Source organism: Andrena cerasifolii, chromosome 15 (assembly GCF_050908995.1).
Source record: "Andrena cerasifolii isolate SP2316 chromosome 15, iyAndCera1_principal, whole genome shotgun sequence".
In the NCBI taxonomy this organism is placed as follows: domain Eukaryota; kingdom Metazoa; phylum Arthropoda; class Insecta; order Hymenoptera; family Andrenidae; genus Andrena; species Andrena cerasifolii.
Window position 1 is genome coordinate 5195488 of NC_135132.1, and position 21198 is coordinate 5216685.

General features: G+C 36.4%; 3 protein-coding genes across 3 annotated transcripts; 2 read left to right on the forward strand and 1 right to left on the reverse strand.

Annotated features, from left to right (window-relative positions):
- Positions 1 to 277: 277 nt before the first annotated feature.
- Positions 278 to 2477, reverse strand: LOC143376958 (uncharacterized). The gene is made up of 2 exons (XM_076827775.1): positions 1939 to 2477; positions 278 to 716 (listed from the first exon to the last, which is right to left on the reverse strand). Exons 1-2 carry the CDS (start codon positions 2367 to 2369, stop codon positions 293 to 295), a joined length of 855 nt encoding a protein of 284 aa, XP_076683890.1. The 5' UTR covers positions 2370 to 2477; the 3' UTR covers positions 278 to 292.
- A 2370-nt stretch (positions 2478 to 4847) lies between these two features.
- LOC143376962 (uncharacterized) lies at positions 4848 to 7779 on the forward strand. Its single transcript, XM_076827780.1, has 2 exons — positions 4848 to 5530; positions 7214 to 7779. Exons 1-2 carry the CDS (start codon positions 5519 to 5521, stop codon positions 7688 to 7690), a joined length of 489 nt encoding a protein of 162 aa, XP_076683895.1. The 5' UTR covers positions 4848 to 5518; the 3' UTR covers positions 7691 to 7779.
- Positions 7780 to 15776: 7997 nt separating this feature from the next.
- On the forward strand, positions 15777 to 21015 carry LOC143376959 (uncharacterized). Its single transcript, XM_076827777.1, has 4 exons — positions 15777 to 15942; positions 16641 to 16998; positions 18502 to 18771; positions 20756 to 21015. The coding sequence occupies exons 1-4, from the start codon at positions 15931 to 15933 to the stop codon at positions 20929 to 20931; spliced, it is 816 nt and encodes a 271-aa protein (XP_076683892.1). The 5' UTR covers positions 15777 to 15930; the 3' UTR covers positions 20932 to 21015.
- Positions 21016 to 21198: the final 183 nt, after the last annotated feature.

The following is a 21198-nucleotide window of genomic DNA, read 5'->3' on the forward strand; positions in this document are numbered from 1 at the left end:
CAAAAGGCAATCGAATACCCAAAATCTGAATCGTTCCAATAAATCCCCAGGTCAGAAACAATACAAATATGTCACTAAAGAAGAATTGGAAGAAAATTTTCAATGCTCCCCGATCCTCCAGGCTACCATTCGATCACCCCAACCAAGCTTATCATCAAGAAACGTGAATGCAGAGATATCAGAGACAGTTCCGATCGACATATGTACTCCCAACTAAGAATAACTAAGTATCGACTATAGGCTATAAAAATTCCCGCGTGAGTGTGTTGTATCTTTGTTTTTCCCTTTTTTTTTATTGGACAATCCTTCCATATGCGAGTGCAGGCCCAGCAACAGCGAGGACGTCAGCAGACTTGGCTGCTTCCGTAGCCAAGCCTAGTTTCTCGTTCAGATGAGCGGCTGCGTGCGCAGCCTTCGCCACAGCCACTTCCGGCGTGTCCAGGACTCTGCCGTCAGGCCCAATGGGGGCTCCTGGAACCACCACTGTATTGGCAGCCACCAATGGGACGGTCACACCCGGGCCAGTTGCCACCAATGTCCCTGAGGATCTGACAGCTTCGTTGACCAAGTTGATTCTTTCGTTGATTTGAGCGGCTGCGTGGGCTGCCTTAGCGACAGCCACTTCCGGGGTGTCCAGGACTCTGCCGTCGAGGCCCACTTGTGCCCCTGAAACCACTTGGCTGACTAGTCCGTTGGTTACGATGGGTACCACAGTCCTGGAACAGATGTTTGTTTGAAGATAGTGAACTTTTGAGGGGATTAAGGGGTCGCCCTACTTCAGTGTTTCACAAACTTTTGTCCTGACCCACTTTTGTAATATTCAAATAAATTGCGACACCCCCGTCTCATATAAGGTAAAGGAAATGCATTAAAAATAGGTATTTCAGAGTGTAATTCTAACCTAATAATATTTAATTACTTTGATGCGTATATCTAAAAAAAAAATAAAAATAACCGCGGCGACTACCTGGAAAACACTTTTAGACCCGCTTCAGGGTCAATACCCACAGGTTGGGAACCACTGCTGTAGTTTAACATAGTTTTGTATGCAGTAATAATAACTTTGTTCAAAGTTACAGCAGTAGAATTACTAGAATGAAGTCATTATTTGCAAATTTCGAGTTTTGCAACATAGAAAACTAACAAAATCTTTTCCGAGAAATGAAAACTTTCAGTATTTTGTTATTCGTTCTAGTTCATACGATAACCGCACTCATATGGATTAAGAAAAACTTTGCAGTTTTTGTTTCAGATGACTACCACAACAACGCCAGCAACAAACCTTGTTTTCCAACCCCTTTTACTATTACCACTGTAACTTTGGACAAAAGTAATATTATTCCATGAAAAAATTTGAGCGCATTCTTCAAGTATCAATTAATGAACGTACAAAGTTTGGAATTGTAATCCCGAATACTTTTCTTTTTAAAAAATCCCAAAAATTTGCCTTATTTTTAGAGCGTCAAACTAGGGAGTGATAAATGGTTGGTGAAGTATGTGAGAAATGCTGGAGTATGTATATAGAGGTTATATTATTTGGGAAATTTGATAAAATTCACAAATGTGTAGGGTAACACTTTAAAGAAGATTAACATGCTAGTTTGGAGACACTTTAGCAATAGGTTCTAAAAAACTTGAAATACATGCTTAAAAAAATTTCGCAATATGACTTCTTATATCGTATACTTACTCAAACAAAGCACCTCATTTGGGTTTGAGAAAGATCAACAGCACGCGTAAAAAAAAATAAATAACCAAACCAAAAACCGAATCACAAATCCTGAACCTTGGTACCCACCCTCAATCCTTCACCTACATCTTCAACTTACGAATTAACATCTACCCATACCACTAATTACCTAATTAACATCTACCCATACTACTAATTACCTAATTAACATCTCACAATCTAACCCACACCCAGAATCCAAAAGTTACCTGGCCAAGTCCGCTCCGACAGACCTGGCAGCCTCGTTGGCCAGGCTGATCCTCTCATTGGTCTGCGCAGCAGCATGCGCGGCCCTCGCCACAGCCACTTCCGCCGTGTCGACGACCCTGCCATCCGGTCCAATTGGCGCGCCAGGTACCAGGACACGCGGGCCAGCGACCAACAGGGACCCCTGACTGACAACGGCCTGCACGTTCGCGGAGGACCTGGCAGCCTCGTTAGCTAGGTTGAGCCTCTCGTTCAGCTGAGCCGCGGCGTGCTCCGCCTTGGCCACGGCGACTTCTGGCGTGTCGAGCACCCTGCCATCAGGGCCGACGGGCGCAGTTGGGGTGAGCGTTGCGATCAACGGGCCAGTGAGGAAGCCTGGCTTGGCCAGGACCACGGAGATGAGGCCAGCGAAGACCAAGCCAACTGGTGTCATGTTTGCCGCGGCTCTGGAAGCAGCTGGATGGGTGTCTCGACGATGAATCGATGATGAAACGGTCGTCTGGCCGGCCGGAGGATCGGACGCTGTCGACTATGAGACAGATCGTCCTAGATCAGCTTTTATAGGCCGGCTAGCTCGCGTAATACGACGATCTGTCCACGGGACGGCGGAAAAAATCCCGTGGATGATACAATAGACCTAGCGGCAACCAGGTATCAAGAAGCGGAGGTGCGTTTCTGTCCCCCCGGGGCAAGGTAAGCGTGTTGTAAAACGAGTACGGTCTGCGGGTGGCGGTTCCTCGGGAAAAATCCTCAGGAGGGCTCCATTTTCGTGCCTCCCAGCAGGGAAGACACCCGATCCCGTTGTCATTTCTTCGCCTGGCGTTGGCCCTGGTCGCCAAGGTCGACGCCATCGAAGGCCGACGATCGCGTAATCGATCGGCCAGGTCGGGCAGACCTGGCTGCCTCGCCTGGGTTCGTTGTTACATCACGCCTGGCTTCTATTTTTTCCCTCCGCCTTGTCGCCCCCGCGGTGTCGGGCTACTCGATTTTCGGAGGCCGCGAGGATCGAGTGGCGCTTCTTTTCGGTCGCGAGCGGAGCGTTAAGGCCGTTTTACGCGGGACACTTTTCTGACGGAACGTCAGTATTGTTTATGTATTCCCAATAAATAAATAATTGGAGAGCTCTTGTAGAAAAGACTAAAAGAGCCAAAAATCAAATTCTATACTATACTATTACCATTGGCAAGTAGAACATTTCCTGATAAAAAGAATTTTTTTTTAATTTTGGTATTTATACAGTGTTTTCTATAAGGACTCCTCAATTATGTAAACTCAAGTATTTAGTGTTTCCTGAAGCAGATAAAGGAGTAAAAGTGTCCTTAAGCCTTTTTCACGCGAGATCATTTTGTGGCTCTTGTCGTTATTTCGGATGGAATTGTGCGTTTTATATCGTTTCTAAACTAACTGTATCTCTACCACAGTGGTTCCCAACCTGTGTATCGCGATGTGTTTTTTGGGGAATCGCTGTGGTTATTTTTAGTTGACGATTCTTAGCACTTATTTATTTTAATATGGTTACATTCCCATATTCTATTAATGACGTAACACCGATTTTTCATAAATGAAACAAAGCACAATAAATAAGATAATTTAATATTTTTAAGTATATTTAACATATGTATTAAGATAATTAAATATTATTAAGTTAGAATTATATTCTGAAATACCTATTTTTAATGTGTTTTCATTACCTTATCCAATTTACCTTATTTGGGGGGGGGTTGCAGGTTATTTGAATATTATCAAAGGGGGTCGCGACTCAAAAAAAGGTTAGAAAACACTTTCCTACCAATTGAATGTTTTTGAAATAATAGTTGCGACCTGTAGAGGCGAGTTGTGTGAAAGAGCCCTTAGTTCTGGGGATAAACTTTTATATTGGGTGACGAGGAATGTTTTGTACCAGGCATTGAGAAGTTGAAATTAAATAGAAGGTGTTTTTTTGGCGATATATATTAGCTTTTCTGGTGTTAATGGTAGGAAAAGTAGTACCTGTGTCAAGGAAAACACTTGCCATTAATATCTAGAGGACACCCTGTATACAGAGTGAAGAAATTAGGCATTTTTGGCTGCAGTTGGCAATAATATTTATAACTAGAAATTGTGTTGGAGATTTTTTTAATTTTCATCAATGACGACACAGTTGTGAAATTTACTATAAACAAATTTCATTTAAATTACAACTTTCTCGTATTATTTACTACAAAATTAAATAAGAAACTAGTGAGATCTACTGTAGCGGTCAGATGGTTAACGTAATATTTGATGCCTTTTCTAAACAATATTTATACCTTTCCCTAGAATCGATTACTAATTATCATAGTTGTAAATCAGAAAGAGACGAGTCTTTGTTAAAAGTGTAGAAATAAAAATGACGACTGTAATAACCAATTCCATCCGCATTACTTTTTAGCATTTCACAAAACATGAAACGTTATATCATCTAGTTTCTTGTTACATATCACTGTACATCTACAATCTCTTTTTATGTGACGCAGTCATCCTTTTCCAGCAACGAAACCAATCCGATAGATTTGTAAAAAATGGCGAAAGGAACCAACGAGCAGTTCCGCCAATGAAACCCCAAAAAACCTGTCAGAGCATTTAAAAATTTTCAATTTAAAATCATCTCAAATTGTCTTTTCATTTTCCTCAAAGATTCCTATAGTTAAAAAAAAACAAAACCAGGTCTCCCAGGAAATCTAAATAACCAAAATTTCTACAAATTTCTAAATTACAAATAATGATTTTAAAACATTAAAATTGGATGCAAATTCGTTCTCAAAAACTATAAGTAGCTAAACCGCCAGGAAATCTTTAAAAATCGTTCAATTAAAAATTGTTCAAACTATTTTGCAATTTCCCTGAACTAAAAACTCATCAAAATTCTCTCAACTCCAGATACTACAAACAATCCCTGTAAATTTGTCAATAGCAAAAATTTGGAATTTCCAAAACACTAAAATGTGAACACAAATGAGTCCAAGATTCATTTCAAAATCTTACAGCCGGCACAAATTTTAGAAAATTCTACAATTTCCAGAACAAAAAATACCCATAACTGTCTTCTAATCCGTACGAAAGCTTTCCAAACACAGTTGAAACAAAAGTACTTTTATCAAAATTCCACAAAGATTGTACGTTCGGTCAAAATGCAAGGCCATCGAATAAAGAAATCATCGATGGCGCAAGTGGACGATAAAGAAGTCCATTTGCCCAAATGCAAAAAAGTGTGAAACGTGTCGGCTGAAGTCAATCACACGCAATCGACTTTGTGACAGATTCGATCACCAAGTGGACGCTCCCACCTCTTTGCAATCGTTCCACTGTGGACCGTACTAAAAATACGTTTGCTAGCAGTCGCGAATGGGCCTAATTTCAATGTCAGGTGTATTGGATTTTATTGGGCAGGGCGTTTCCCAGTCGCGCGTTCTCCCGACGATCCGGGAACCCATGGAGCAGAACCTTTTTTCCCAGGTGCTATATAAAGACCATGAGACAAGGTGGATACCATAAGACCAGCCCAAGGCACCTTGGCGAGTACTGTGCTTCAGATAGCGCGCAAGGAGCCCACGTTTGTACGCGATGAACACCCTGGTGAGTGTTCTAATCATTGCATACCATAGTTAATGCATAGTTAATGTTGTTTAGTTAATGAAAGTTGTTTGTTGAACGATTGAACGAAACGTTTTTAATGTTTGAGGAATTTAATGTAAATTTTCGAATGGTCTATTTAGTAAAGAAAATTAATTCTTGGGGAATTTGAAGGATTCTAAATAGATTTTTGACAAGTTTTGACAACTTTTGGCAACTTTTGACAACTTTTGACAACTTTTGACAACTGTTGGCAACTTTTGACATCTTTTGACAACTTTTGACAACTTTTGACAACTTCTGACATCTTCTGACAACTTTTGACAACTTTTGACAACTTTTGACAACTTTTGACTTTTAGACATTCTTTCACAAAGAATGACAATATGTATGTTTGTTCTATTTGAACGAATAATTATAATTTTGGAAGGTTTGATGAAGTACAACTAATTTTTAATGTTTGAGTATTCTCATGATTTTTGAAAATTGAATAATTTCAATGCTGATAAATGCTTTAAATGTGAAATAATTGCGAAGCAAGAGACTGAGAACTATTTTTGTAATTTTTATCTGTGAGAGCACTATATTTTTGGTTATTTTGGATAGATTTTTGTCAACACAATTGTTTAATATTTAAAGTAACAGTAATATTAAAAAGTAGATGCACACAATGAATTTTGAGAATTGAAGTTTAATCTTAGTTCAGGTACGATCGAAATATTTTACAATCAGAAATATAATATATAAGAAAGGAAATGGATAATTTTAGTTTGTTTTACATTGTTCATAAATTACTATCAGTTTATACATATTTAAAATTTTCCTTAATTTTACCAGAGTTTACAATTTGACAACTGTAATTTTTATACTAATCAATATTCGGGCTTCATTTCGAAATTTCTAATTTACTTTGTTTGAGTAACACCTTACACTACTGGAGTCTATAATCCATAATTATTCCATCAAAATTACAAACACTAATGCTTTATTTAATAAATAATAATTTCTGTAGCCTACTGTGTAATTAGAACTCGCTTGCATAATTGTATCGATCAGGCAATTAACAATTTGGCATTTGACATTTTAAGAATATACACTTGACAGAGGAACCTTGCTTTAAAAAAAAATAGAAAACGTATGAATTCACCTGAAATTCCCGTTAAAAGCTAGAAAACTGTTTCGTGTAAAAGGGGCCTAAAACAGATTTGTATAAAACTCAAAATGAAACTAAGTCCCTTTCCACACGAAGCACTTTTGCAGTTCAAAACTAGTATTTTGGTATATTTCTTTATTCTCGTTAAACCAGCACTTCCTCTGCCAACCGAATATACCCAAAATCTGAATTCCCCAGTCACAAAACTGTCCCACGTGAAGAGGCCCAAAACGTCATAACAAAGCAAAACAAATCCACTATTTTACATCCCAAAAAACTAGTCCGGTGTCAACTTGTTAGATGACAAGTGTGCCTGTGGGTCCCTCGCGAAGTGGGCCCATGTTAAAAATGTTAATAACTTTTTAGTAGCTTAAAAATATAATAAAAGTTCCAATATTACTCCTGTATGCAACTAACATTTACGATTTAACTAACTTTCACACTGAAGTTTATAGTTGTGGGTGGGCCCCCTTTGTCTCCTAGCAACCAAAATTTTCAGACCCAGTCCACCACTGATTCACCCTCTTTTCCAGATCATTTTATCCGCCATCTTGGCATCAGCCGTCGCTCGACCAGGCCTGTTGCTGAGTCCCCATCTGGGCCCATTGACATCCCCACTGATACTCACGAAATTGGTCCCTGGAGCCCCAATCGGCCTAGATGGTCGTGTCGTAGACACACCGGAAGTGGCCCTGGCCAAGGCAGAACACGCTGCAGCGCACATCAACGAGAGATTCACCCTCGCGAACGAGGCGCTAAAGTCGGCTGATAATGTGATCCTCACCAGCAACTTGGGACCACTCATTTCGACGACTGGCGTGCTCCCAGGAGTGGCGCTGGATGGTCGCGTGATCGATACACCGGAAGTGGCCCTTGCCAAGGCAGAACACGCAGCTGCTCACATCAACGCAAAAGTGGGCCTGATCGCGGAGGCTGGGAAATCGTCGTACGGAGTCCCCCTCGTTCTTTCGTCGTACCCTGCCACAACTATTCAGAAATACTTGATTTGAGGTTAGGTTTCGGGGAGTTGGTTGCTCCATCGGCGACGTCGGCTGCGTTATTCGACTTGTTTTGTACATATCATCTGGGCTGATTTAATAAAACGATATTTAACCTATAACTGCTTCTTTTTTCTTCCATCTTCTGGATGTGGGAAATTTGATTTGGGTTGGTTAATACAGTCGGGCACTCAGGATTTAATCTTGAGGGAGCCGAGTTGAATAGATAAAAATATTTGTAATGCGAACTCAATAAAATTCATAGGTGATTACAAAATTTATTTATAAAATGAAATCCAGTTTGCTTTTCGTTTGCTAACACGATTCCACAATAATTAATAAATAATAAGAAGGACTGACAAAAAAAATTCATAAAAATTTTTTTTATGATTTTCATAAAAAAAATTAAGAAGTCACCGGATTTTTTTTATGAAAATCTCGAATTTTGACGGACCATATCAGAGGTTTGCGCCGAAATGGCACATGTTTTACACATCCTATAATATTTTCCAAGTCGATCTGGACCTCAATGCGTTCGGAATCAGGAAAAAATGAAGAGAAAAAAATATTTCAGAAAAATGCGTTTAAAGTTTCCGGGCAAAGGCGACGCTATAGGTTGCCGCTTGACGTTTTTAGCTGCCACATCTACAATTTTGCGATTTTTACTATAAACCAAGCGGCATTTTATTCAGAAAAGACAGTACTTTCGGAAAATGCAATAAAAAAATCGATTTTTCGATTGCCTAGTCCCCTTAAAGTAAAGTTCGTCCGCATTTGATTCCATTTCTAGAGGCTCCCTGATTTTACATCAGGTTCCTCTGCACCCTTAACTAACAAGCTGATAAACCATATTCCTTGGGAAATACCCCTCTCGCCGGCTTTTCGCGTTAACAAACTCATATATTGGATGTATTGACAAATGGTGCTCATTTTCCAGCAACAATGCGCTAAGGCTATCCCGATTGGAGTTTCAGCAAGAGTCTAATCTCTGACACAAGAGCGGGGAACCTCGAAGTAGGTATTGTAGTGGGGAGTTTGGAAGCCTCTCGATGAAAACCAATAGCACTTTCGACATCATAAGTCATTCTCTCACGAACTGTGGTGCAGGTCGTGCAGATACGTCATACTTATAGTTCTCGGTCTACTATTGCGTTAAATTCGATTAAATACTATATCGCGATTCATAAATTATTTAACTAAATGAGTAAATCGCCGGGAGTTAATAAAATTTATCGAGGTACCACTTCATTTGTTATACAATCAATAGTTCAATCGTTAAAAAAGTTTGACTAATCTTGAAATTTATTTTTTAAATTTATTAAAGTTATTTTTTTACTATTTAGTTGCATTGAGACAACGAAGAAAATGTTGATAGAAGTTTTTTTGCAGAATAGTGGAGCAGAAGCATGATGAATCATTAGCCAATGAAATTTTTGAGGAACAAGGATCCGAAATTCTCAGAAGATCAAAAATGTAGTCAGAAACGAGGAAAAGTGGAAGGAACAGAGGGCAAAAAATAAATACTTGAGTTAATCTGTTGCTCACTCTTTTTTGTTACCTTAAGGTACAAATAGTCCGAGTTAAATAATTATCCAGTACACATATTTGTTTAGAATAATGTATTCAATATTTGAAAAATGACATGAATTAAAAAGGATGCTGGTGTATTACTTAATTTCGGTTTCCTGGAATCGTGAAGATCAAAAGAAAATTGCGGAAATTGTTAGAATTTGACTTTACATTGGTGAAATTTGCGACATTTATGCCACCCCTTTGCTATTATATTCCAATATGATAAACTCTAAATTTTAGCTATAAGTTATCGTTAGACAAAATTTCACATAATATTCTATGGAAGAACAAATCAAACAAATCTTCAGAATTACAAAAATTTGTATAATATATTGCAAACGAAAATTTCTCCATAATTTATATTTTTAAATTTGATATATTTATATATATATATGTATTTGTCATTTGCTATAAAAAAATATATATATATATATATATTTCTGCATAATTTATATTTTTAATTTTGATATATATATATATCAGAGAAATTATAAATTATGAAGAAATTGAAACTATATATATATATAGTACTTATAGCAAATGACAAATTCGTCACATAGCAATAAACAAAATATATGAAATTGTATAAAGTATACATACGTACATATTAAATTCTGTATTACATCCTATGACTGATCTGTATGGGCTAGGTATCTCCGGCGCGGAGCGCTAGCGCCGTCTCTCGGATTTTTTTTTAATTACTGGGAGTATATGGGTGGAGTTTATCCTTGAACTAATTTCAAACATTTAAGACTTCCCTTCCGCTAATTTCACCCTCTTTCCTTTCCCTACTATATTCAACCATATCATACATTCGATTAATCATCCCACATTTCAAAAAGTGACCGCGAGGCGGCGCCCTCCGCGGTACTTACCTAGCGCATTATGGAATTATAAATTATCACATTGCTATTGAGATTTTTGCAAACCCTTTGGAATATGAAGAATCTTGTTCTCCATACCGCTTAGTCACCAAGTGCAACAGCACTCAGCATTGTCTAAAATAAAAATGAAATGGTCAATTCTATCAACGGTTCGATCGATTAACCGATCTGAACCGAACAATGACGTTCTCACACCGATAGGTTAAGACTTTACCACCTACTCGTACGATTCACACCCAACGGGCTCTATTGTTAATAAGACCTCTGCTCTTTCTGTAATTCATGAATTCCCAAATTCCCATAAAATTTCATTCAATTCTCCACATCTTCTCATTTCCTACTTATTGCTACACAACACGACAAAAAAGTAAAACACATTGCCACTTATTTTCTTAAGCTAAATACCTGTTACGTAAATAAAATGTCCCTCTATGAGAATTAATCACGTAATGATCTCCCAAGTCATTCAAAACGTAAATTTTTCAAATTCAATTCAAGCCAAATTTATAATTTTTTCAATTCAACTTATGTTAGATTTTACTTTTTCAAATTCAATTCAAGCCAAATTTATAATTTTTTCAATTTAACTTATGTTAGATTTTACTTTTTCAAATTCGATTCAAGCCAAAAATATAATTTTTCAATTCAATTTATATTAGATTTTATTTTTTCAAATTCGATTCAAGCCAAGTTTATAATTTTTTAATTCAATTTATGTTAGATTTTATTTTTTCATATTCAAATCATTTAAAATGTATAATTTTCCTATTCAAATCATGTTAAATTTTATTTTTCAATTAGAGTCATGTTAAATTTATAATTTCTCAATTTCAAGTCATGTTAAATTTTGATTTTTGACATCTAAACTAAACAAAACGAGAAATACAAATTATCAAGTTTTTATTTTTGGTTTAAGATTAATCTACACAAATTCATGATTAAAAACCTCCCTCGTCACTGACATTATTAAATTGATAAATTATAACAAGTGTGAAACGATTTCACGGTGTTTACAATTTGAATATCCGGATTTGAACTTCAGTGCTTCGTGAGCAAGATCGTGATCGCGAGTCACGAAATCAGGATATTCACGGTCAACAGCTTCGTTCTTTAAATCAGAGGGCGTGTCACCGAAAAGAAACTGTTACGACACTTTATTGTCGCCTAAAGATTGGTATCTTTATAGATCCATCGACTGCAGTCGAGTCGGTTTTTCAACAAGCCCCGACCCAATACAAAAATATTTCCTGAACCGATGAGGTAACGTGAGTGCAAATAAACTAAGCATTCCAATCTTAATAAATCTAGAATCGAATAAAAAATACTTAATTGCTTAATGTCCTCTATTACAGCTTCACTCCAAATATATTCGACTTAAATATAATCGAATGAAATTAACTTGGAAAATTTCAAGCAATTTGCAAAAAATTTTTACTGTAATTAATCAAATAAAAATGTGGAGTCTCTATGCAAGGTAGATTGACAGATTTTTATTAATTTAATTCGAGATAGAATTGTGGACAATAACATTAGTTTCAATCTGATATTTAATTATTACTCAATTAATTATTAACGATTGCTTAAAAGCAATTGCTTAAATAATAAATTATTTCACGAGTTCCAGAAATCTTTGAATTCCTTTACATTTCCATATATATTATAATGTGGAGAAGTTCGCATCATAAATATTTTGTTTAGTATACCGCCAGAAATGTAAGGTTACATTTATTGCTTACACAGAAAAATATTATATTTATAATATTTATAATATTTATAATATGTATAATATTTATAATATTTATAATATTTATAATATTTATAATATTTATAATATTTATAATACTTATAATATTTATAATACTTATAATATTTATAATACTTATAATATGTATAATACTTATAATATTTATAATACTTATAATATTTATAATACTTATAATATTTATAATATTTTTCCGTGTAAGCAATAAATGTAACCTTATATTTCTGGCGGTATACTAAACAAAATATTTATGATGCGAACTTCTCCGCATAATAATGATCTGCAAGCAATTTAAAAATAAGATAATAATTATGCACATGGCCAAAAATAGGGCAGTGGCCACGAAGGTACATCTACCCTACTTTATAATATATATGGAAATGTAAAGGAATTCAAAGATTTCTGGAACTCGTGAAATGATAAAAGCAATCGCTAATAATTAATTAAGTAACAATTAAATATCAGAATTTTCAAAAATTTTAAGAAGTGCCCAAAACTGATACAATACCTTAAAGTGGCCACAAATGGAGCATCTACCCTACCTATGACATTTCCGTACAATTTTTTCTTCATTCGTCCAAGTTGCGATAATTTAAGAAGAAAAAAACGTAAATTGTTTTCTGATGTAACCGAAGGGTTTCTCTCGATCGATTCAAGAAAAAAGTCAGCACCGTTCCAACGTCACTCGTACGCAGTTGCCAAACCATTTTTACAACTGTTCTTTCGTCAACTGAAAATTGTCGACGTCGATGGTGACACCATTACGCCAAACATTTCGATGTTACTTAACTACACATGAAACACAGCAGCAAAACCATTCTTACAGTTCTTGTCATTCTTCCAATGATCCGTGCCACTTTGTTTTATAATACATTCTAACATACAGCTGCTTAGTTCGGCTGCATGTGATCGTGATTGATTTAATGACCCACAAGGGCTGATTTAAAAATATTTTTTCCAGACACGAATTTGACAGAAATTTTAAAGTGGATTTTTTAATTGAAGCGATTAAATTAAATTTTAAGCGTATCGCATTAATTGAAGTGGAGTTCTTGATCGAAGTAATTAAATTGAATTCTAAACGCATCACATTAATTGTAGTTGTAACGATTTAACTGTATATCTGTCAAATCATTTTTTTTTATTCCCAGGTTTCCATTCATTAATAATTTGTCATATATTGCGGAAGATTGCAGTGTCTGATTGGCGATAATAATTGATGTTAATTATAATTGATGTCACGGTGATTAAATTTGATAGGAATCGTGAATTTTAATGAGAGGCACAGCTTGTCAATGCCTTCATCAACTATTTTGACATACATTGTCATATTTAGCTACTATGTGATAAATCAGTGACAGAATTCACATTTTTAATTTTAATAATATTCTTAGTGCAATACTACTTGTTTTCCTAAATTTTATGTACAGGTATCAAAAGCCACTAATAGATAATTACAAAGCTAACAAATATTACAATAAATAGATACAAATGCTAATGAAAAAATTAAAAATAACGAATAAAAAATAAGACTAAATATACAACAAGTAAATAGCAATTAAATAAAAATGCTAAAAAGTCAGTAGGAATATTTAAGAAGAATTAAGTACAAATAATATGCAATAAATATGTCTGTAAAAAAAGAAAAATTAAATAATCATCGAGCTCCGCATTAACAATCCTTAAAACAGTCCTCTGCTTTGCGACACGAACTTTTCGTACGGGCCTGGCTCCTTTCAACGAGCGATTGGACTTTATGCACTATAACTGCACCGCAAGCAGTGCAAAAATGTTATGGGAATGCATTCCCGGTGCAGACTGTCCTTCGGCATCGAGTCCTTCGTTCGTTCAGGGTTGGTAAGTCGTTTAACAGTTGCACACGCCTTTGTTTAAAGGACGGGTGTAGTCCACGTGCAAGGGAAAATAAAATAAATAGAATGCACACTGCCGAATCCTTGCAGCATTGCACTAATTTAACTAATGTATGCATCCTCTTTCCACACTTAGAAAACAAGAATCAACGTTTAAGATTTTGGATTTTATAAATCTGGATGCAAAGGTACAAAGTTTACTTTTATTCTATAATTGAAATTTAGACGAAGAGCTACTAAGGTATTATTTATCAGAATGCAGATAAAGATAATGCAAGATATTATTCGTAATAATATAGCAGAGACAGCATTAAAAATATTGCATCAATTCCTGGACGGATGTATTAATAATTAAAAAATTTACTTTGTGTTAAAAACTCCTAACACCTAGTATACCTTTTATTAATTTGTCTAATTAAAATGACAAGACTTTAAGAAAGTGAAAAATTATCACAACGTAGTGACGCGAAATATTATAAAAAAATTAATAGAATAATTCAGCAAGTTTCCGAGAATGAGAATTTTGGCCTGTTTCAAAGTCAAGAAGATAAACTAAAAATGATGAATGCAGTGAAGAAACAAGTCTTTAAACGTAATTGCCAGTAGAAATAATTTCTCATGGTGATTAAAACTCTTTCCCATATGATAATGATAGAGAAAAGTGTTTCAGATGTAACTTCCTCTGGTATGATGTAACGTGTTCTTCTCACGTGGTGCACGAGTCTCACGTGATTTCTCATGTTTGTAACTACATATGCATGTATACAGCAGAAGTGTTATGCACTCTGCGCTGACTTCTTGCTCAGGAGTAGGGAGGTGTCCGAGGTGCCTCGAATTTAGGAAATAATTATGGTACTTTACCCTCGTGTGAGACATTACGACCTGGGTCTAATGTTAATTAAGCTTCCTGCAAATTATAGGAGAGACAAAAGTCTAAATTTCCACGAGCAATAATTGTATTATATAATATTAATTTAGGAAAATTTGATTTTTTTTTGTATAATGGGGACTACGAGGGCATTTAATTTATTCCACTGCTGACTGTTTTAATAACATATTTAATTTTGTGAATCTGAACAATTTTATAATTAAGGCACGTTCATTGATAATCAGTTTTTTTTTGGAGGTGTCTAATAGTCCAATGATCTTAATAAAATTGGTGTCTACTTTTTACTATCAGAATTTTGCAGTGTTGCAATTATTATGATGCGATGCATTATTAAGCAATTTTTCAACCATGCAATTCTGCAGTTGTACAATTCTGTGGTTCTGAAACTTTGCAATACGGTAATTCAATAGTTCTACTATTATTCGGAAGCTGTCGTTATAAAAGTTCATAATATTAAAAATATTAGTTACTTCGTAGCCCTAATACTTTTCCTCTACAATAAAAAATTATCTATTATTTTCAATGCAAAAATCAAAGACACGTCCCACCTCTGAATCCGAAGAACAATGAACTCAAATAGCTGCTATATTAATCAGAAAAATAACTAATCTCACTTGTTACCTCCAAATTCATTCCCTATGAAACCACCATTCACAACTCCTCTGAAAATTCTTGTCCATGAACCACGCAATACCGATTTCCTTAAAGCTCCACTACCTAGCTCTTATCAGCTCCATCCAACTCCATGATAAAAACCTCTCCCACCCCGCGCGAACCTCGACACAATCCCCCCATCTCCACCCAAGTTCCCTATAACAGTCAACGACAATGTCATAGAGAAGCACTCATAGCATAAAGCACGATCCACCCATTTCCCATCTCGCGCCGCCACAACGCCCACGGTGCCCCATCCTTCCGGTCCCGTGGGGCAGGGACCCCGCTCAAATGCCAAGGTCCTGGCGACAGGGGCCCGAAAGGAGGGAGTATCCTTTTTCCTGGGCGAGCTTCCCAGGCGACGTGGTTCAGCCGATCACCTCCTGGCTCCCTCCAGGTCGTGGCCAACGTGGTCCACGTGGGAGGGGGGCGGATGATCACCGCTATAAATGGTACCAACGGGCCGTTCTCCAGGAACACAAACTGGGGACCACGGCTGGAGCGGAAACCGAAGCGAGTACTGGCCATCAGCAGCGCGTCGCCAGCCGTGAACAAGGGGAGGAAGCACGTTGGACCGAAGGAGAGGAGAGAAAGGGACCGAGGGACCGCTTCCAGGGATCATGAGGGGCCTGGTGAGTCCTGGGTTACGATGGACGCGTTCGATCGCCGATCCGAGACAAAGGAAAGTGAAAGGTTGGGGTAGGTCGGGTCAGAGGGACGGCCCGCGCTGGGCCCCTCGACGAAATCGTGGCGACTCGATTCGCGGGCCGATGGGACTTGGAGTTCGCCTGGAGGGGACTTTCTTGCGTTGTCTAACTTCCATGTACTGATGTCACTGTTGATCGTAGGGTTGCATCGCGAGCACGCATTTGGTATTAAGTTTGAATCAAGGAGTAATCGTTGGTAGGTCCAGTTAGAGATGAGGAAATTAATTATTTAATCAACATGTACTTATCAATAATTTTGCAAATTGCAAATATGAACTTAGTAGCTTGAAGAATGGTAGTTGAAATTGTATGAATGGGTGGAAGTATCAGGAATCATGAACGGTAGTAGAAAAATCTGAATGTGAAATTGTTTATCCAAACCATCTTCCTAAATTATCCTCTTGGCTATTAATAGCCAAAAGAAGCAGTTAAGTTTCCTCACAATAATGATGTGTTCAAGAGTCACCTAACATTTTACAAAATATTAACATATACAGGAACTATTGAATGAGAAAAATTGCTTCTTTTGGTCTGCAGAAAGGAATCGAAATTATTCATCCCTTATTCAAACATAAGTCGTATTTGTTGCTTCGTGGATTCTTAATTATTTGAAATAATTTCAGATAATTTTATTCGCCATGGCGGTGAGCTGCAGGGCAGGTTTCCTCAGCTCACGCTCCTACGGTGCACCCCAGGTTCACCAACAACTTGCACCCCAAACGTTTGCGCCCCCTGCACCAGTTGGTCAGGACGGGAACGTGATCGATACACCGGAGGTGGCTCAAGCAAAGGCCGCTCATTTCGCTGAATTTGCAAGGGCCGCTGCTAGAGCAGCCGAAGAAAGGAACAATCAACCCCCTGCTGAATACAACCCCCAGGTGCCAGCGCAGACTTACAGCTACTCTGCCCAACCCACAGCCGCGAATTACCTCAGACAACCTAGTTATCAGTCTCCCGCTCCTGTTTACCAGTCTGCTCCAGGTAGAAATTTTATTTGGCTGTTTTCCTTGGTATTAACCTAATTTTTTAATGCCCAGTTGCACGATTATTTGCTTAAACTAGATATCAGGAATTCGAAATAATTTTATAATCAATTGTAATGTTATTGAACGAATTTTTTAAAACGTGCATTAAGGGGTTATGCCTAGTCAGGCGGTCGAAAAGAGGCGAATATTTGTGATTTTTTTTTGAAGAAGCGGAAGCGTTTATTTTTACCAAACTTTTTGCGTTTAAAAGAGCAACATTTAAAGAACATTTGGTAATTTTTTCGTAGAAAAATATTTACGTTTATAATAAAATAAAAGGCGACATCCAAGAAGCATTTTTAAAAATTTGGTTTTGCGGTGAGCACTGCCATTCGGAACCAGATTATCTAAAATCAAAAAACAAAAAAGATTTCGTTAGTATATTAATGTATCCTCAGGTTGACGGAGAGAATTTTCCGAAATATTAAGTTAAAACAAAATGGCGACTATTTAAAGTTGAAATACTGATTTTTTCGCGGGATTTTTGCACGGGAAAATCAGGGTTTCAACTTTAAATAGCCGCCATTTTGTTCTAAATTAATATTTCGGAAAATTCTCTCCGCCAATCGGAAGATATATTAATATACTAACGAAATCTTTTTTGTTTTTTGATTTTAGATAATCTGGTTCCGAATGGCAGTGCTCACCGCAAAACCAAATTTTTAAAAATGCTTCTTGGATGTCGCTTTTTATTTTATTATAAACGTGAATATTTTTCTACGAAAAAATTACCAAATGTTCTTTAAATGTTGCTCTTTTAAACGCTAGAAGTTTGGTAAAAATAAACGCTTCCGCTTCTTCAAAAAAAATTCACAAATATTCGCCTCTTTTCGACCGCCTGACTAGGCATAACTCCTCAATCAAGTTAATTCTGTCTCTCAATGCCGAGCACAAATAGGCGCATCGCAAACCGGGATCTACACGTAGGGACCCTGTTGCGCGCGCATCGAATACCTATGCATTTTCTATGCAGGGATACATGGAGACTATTTTCATGATTTCCGAACATTTATTACAGATTTATTACAGAACATTTATTTATTATTTAATGTCATCTATATTTAACATCTTCATCAGCTTGATACCATATAAAAAAAAACAGCTTTCAAAATTTGTCCCAAACTTCGACCTCCACAAAGTAACCTTAAAACTTCAATTCTCCATTTCTCGAATACTGGTATCATCTTGAAACCACAGTGGAGTTTCGACAATCGAATTCTAGATAAACTAAGTCTCACTTAACCTCACTTTTTATTTCGTCCCCAATAACTCGAACTTTTTGAGCATTTCAAATTTCGGATTACAGATCCTCTACCGTATCCAAATAAAAAGCACGCTATTTCTTTCACAAATTTTCTTCTACTATTCTAATTTTCCATTATATTAATATATCGCTGGACAGATACATCAATACAAATATAATTGATATAAATGAAAGAAAGACAATTAAAAATTCCAGTTCGAGCGCCTGCGTACGACCCACCGAGCCCCATAGCTTACCCACAACCCCAATACAACAGCAACCCGACTTATGCTGGTCAATCGAGGTACGCGCCCACTACTGCTAAACCCATCCCCTTCGTTCCTGCGCCACTCGCCGAGGATGGCACCGTAATCGATACGCAGGAAGTAGCCGCTCTTAAGGCCGCCAGGTTGGCAGAGCTGGCCGAGGCCGAAGCCAGGGCGCACAAGTTCGCTCAAGAATTCCAACCGGAAGCCCAAGGTCAAGGTACGTTGTTGCCTGAGGAAGTAGCTTGAAAAATTCCCAGCGTCATTGTTAAGGTCGGTGATTGCCGCCATGGTGGGTCTTTTAGGATTTTTTTTATTTAAGTTTGCCATTCGTAAATTGTAATTTTTTTTGGTGGAGGGGGGTTTTATAAAGAGTAGGAAATAGGGAAATTGGGAATTATTATTTTAGAGGCATTAGAATCTGGAATTTTTTAAATTTTCTGGGGAATAAAAATTAAGGTAAAAATAGGAATTTGTTAAGGAGTGATACTTAGGATTATGAATTAGTATTTTGGAGTTGATATAGGTAGGTTTGTATGTGCTTTGGCTTGAAATTAACGACTTCAAAAATTAAGGGATTTGGGCCACCAAAACTGAATAATTAATTAATGAGATTACGAATTAGAGACTTAAGAATGAGAGAAACTGAAATAACTAAAGTCAAAATTGTGGGAAATTTACTACTGTGGGGTGAGTGTATAATATTAAGTTTCAATAAATATTACTGTAAATTTTTTGAGTTTCTCGTGTGCTGTAGATTTTATAGAAAGGAAAGTTTTGATGAGTTTGCAGGGTGAGTAAGAAACTCGCCACTGAATTATTTTTAGATACTATAAATTGAGAATTTTTAAAAATAGAGAGATGTTTGTGAAAGTCTTTCGTAGACTGTAACATTTAACACTGAAGCCATGGATACATTTCTACCAGCCCAATGCAATATAACAGCCTGGCTCTTGCTCAACAACTTAATCGTTCGATTGTTCTTGTGGGAATAACTCGCAAGAGCACTAATCGTTACGAATATAATCGTGAACTAGCCATTCATTGTGGCGAATATTAAACAGGCCTCGTAGGTCACGACCTACTTCCGCTTCAGAATAGAATGCATTAATTGTAGGTAAGCGGCGCTTTGCACGAATAAGAACTATATTTGAATAATCTTGAAAGTCAAACATACAAAAAATTCATATCGTGATATAAATTTATTCCTCCATTTGAAACATGTTGGAATAAAATTTACTGTCAATGTTGAAAAGGAAAATATAAATATTTAAATATTCTGCGTAAAAATGGCTTTATATATTTTGGGATTTGGTGCATTTTAATTATCGCCCCTTTTTCGATTCGAGTGAAGTCTGCCAGCTGCTTTTGCTTCGCGTTGACTCGATTGCCACTTCCAAAAATGAATTTATTGTTATTATCGTCGATATTAAATTTCAGATTTAAATGGACTAAATTGTCACTCTCAATTGAGAATTTACACTCAACACGTTTCATAAGTCATTCATTTCTTTAGACATCCATTTATTGTGGTTTTGTTTTTTTCATATTTGTTTCTAATTGAAATATCTAAATTCAAAAGATTGATGATAGAAAAATATTACAGAGCATATAATATTAATATGTTGTAATATTATGCACAATTAAATGTTTGTCAGTTAAGAAGAAGCAATTGTTAATGGATTATACCAATTGGTATTGTATTTATTCTACAATTTAGAAAAAAGTAATAGGAAAAATTTAATAAGAATTGCAAATGAGTCAGTGGCAGCTAAGTTTTATAGATACACATTACTATTTTTAATTGCATGATATCTACATATTTTGAGCTACTAAATACAAAAATTACTAATTCTTAACAAAATTAAAACCACACCGGTCAAAATGATTAACCAACAAAGACATTTTGCTCACATTCCGTAGCAACTTAAATATGAAATATGAAAAAATGAATTCCCTTCGAAAAATTTCTTCAAAAAATATTTTTAGGCAGGTACCATTTTTGGTAATTACTAATCATCTTATCTTCCCTTTTTAATTGCTTTTTATGATATTTCAGAGTACCAGTGCTAGTTTCTAAAAACATACCTATCCATCAGTCATCAATTTTTATAATTGCATTTTCCATTAATTTATAGAGCGACTGAATTTCATCGAACCAACAATTTTTAGTGTAATTATTTTGTGTATTTTTAATTTCACAGTTTATGGTGGGCCCTCAGCTGCTCCCGTCCCTTACAACCCAGGGCAATACAATGCTCCCTCGTCGCGGGTGTTCTCCAGCGCCGGGCCTTCGTACCCTGCTCCTCAGCCAGGATTTGGAAAGGCTGCTTTTCAGCCGCAGAACTATCAATCCCAGCAATTAGTCGGCGCTTACTGACCTTGGAAACAAATTCAGAAAAATCGCAACATCTGTACATAATCTAGGCCAATAAATTGTTCCCTCATTTTTAAAAAAAAAAAAGATTCGCCATTTTCATCTATCTGCATCCTTTCAAATTCCTTCTTCTCACTATTTACTTTGTTGCAATTAGTGCGATACGTAATGACAATACATTTTAGCATATTACTGCGCTATATATATATATAAAAATAAAAGTAAAAGATCTCGGATCAAATATAAGTAAAATATATTTTTTTGCCCTTA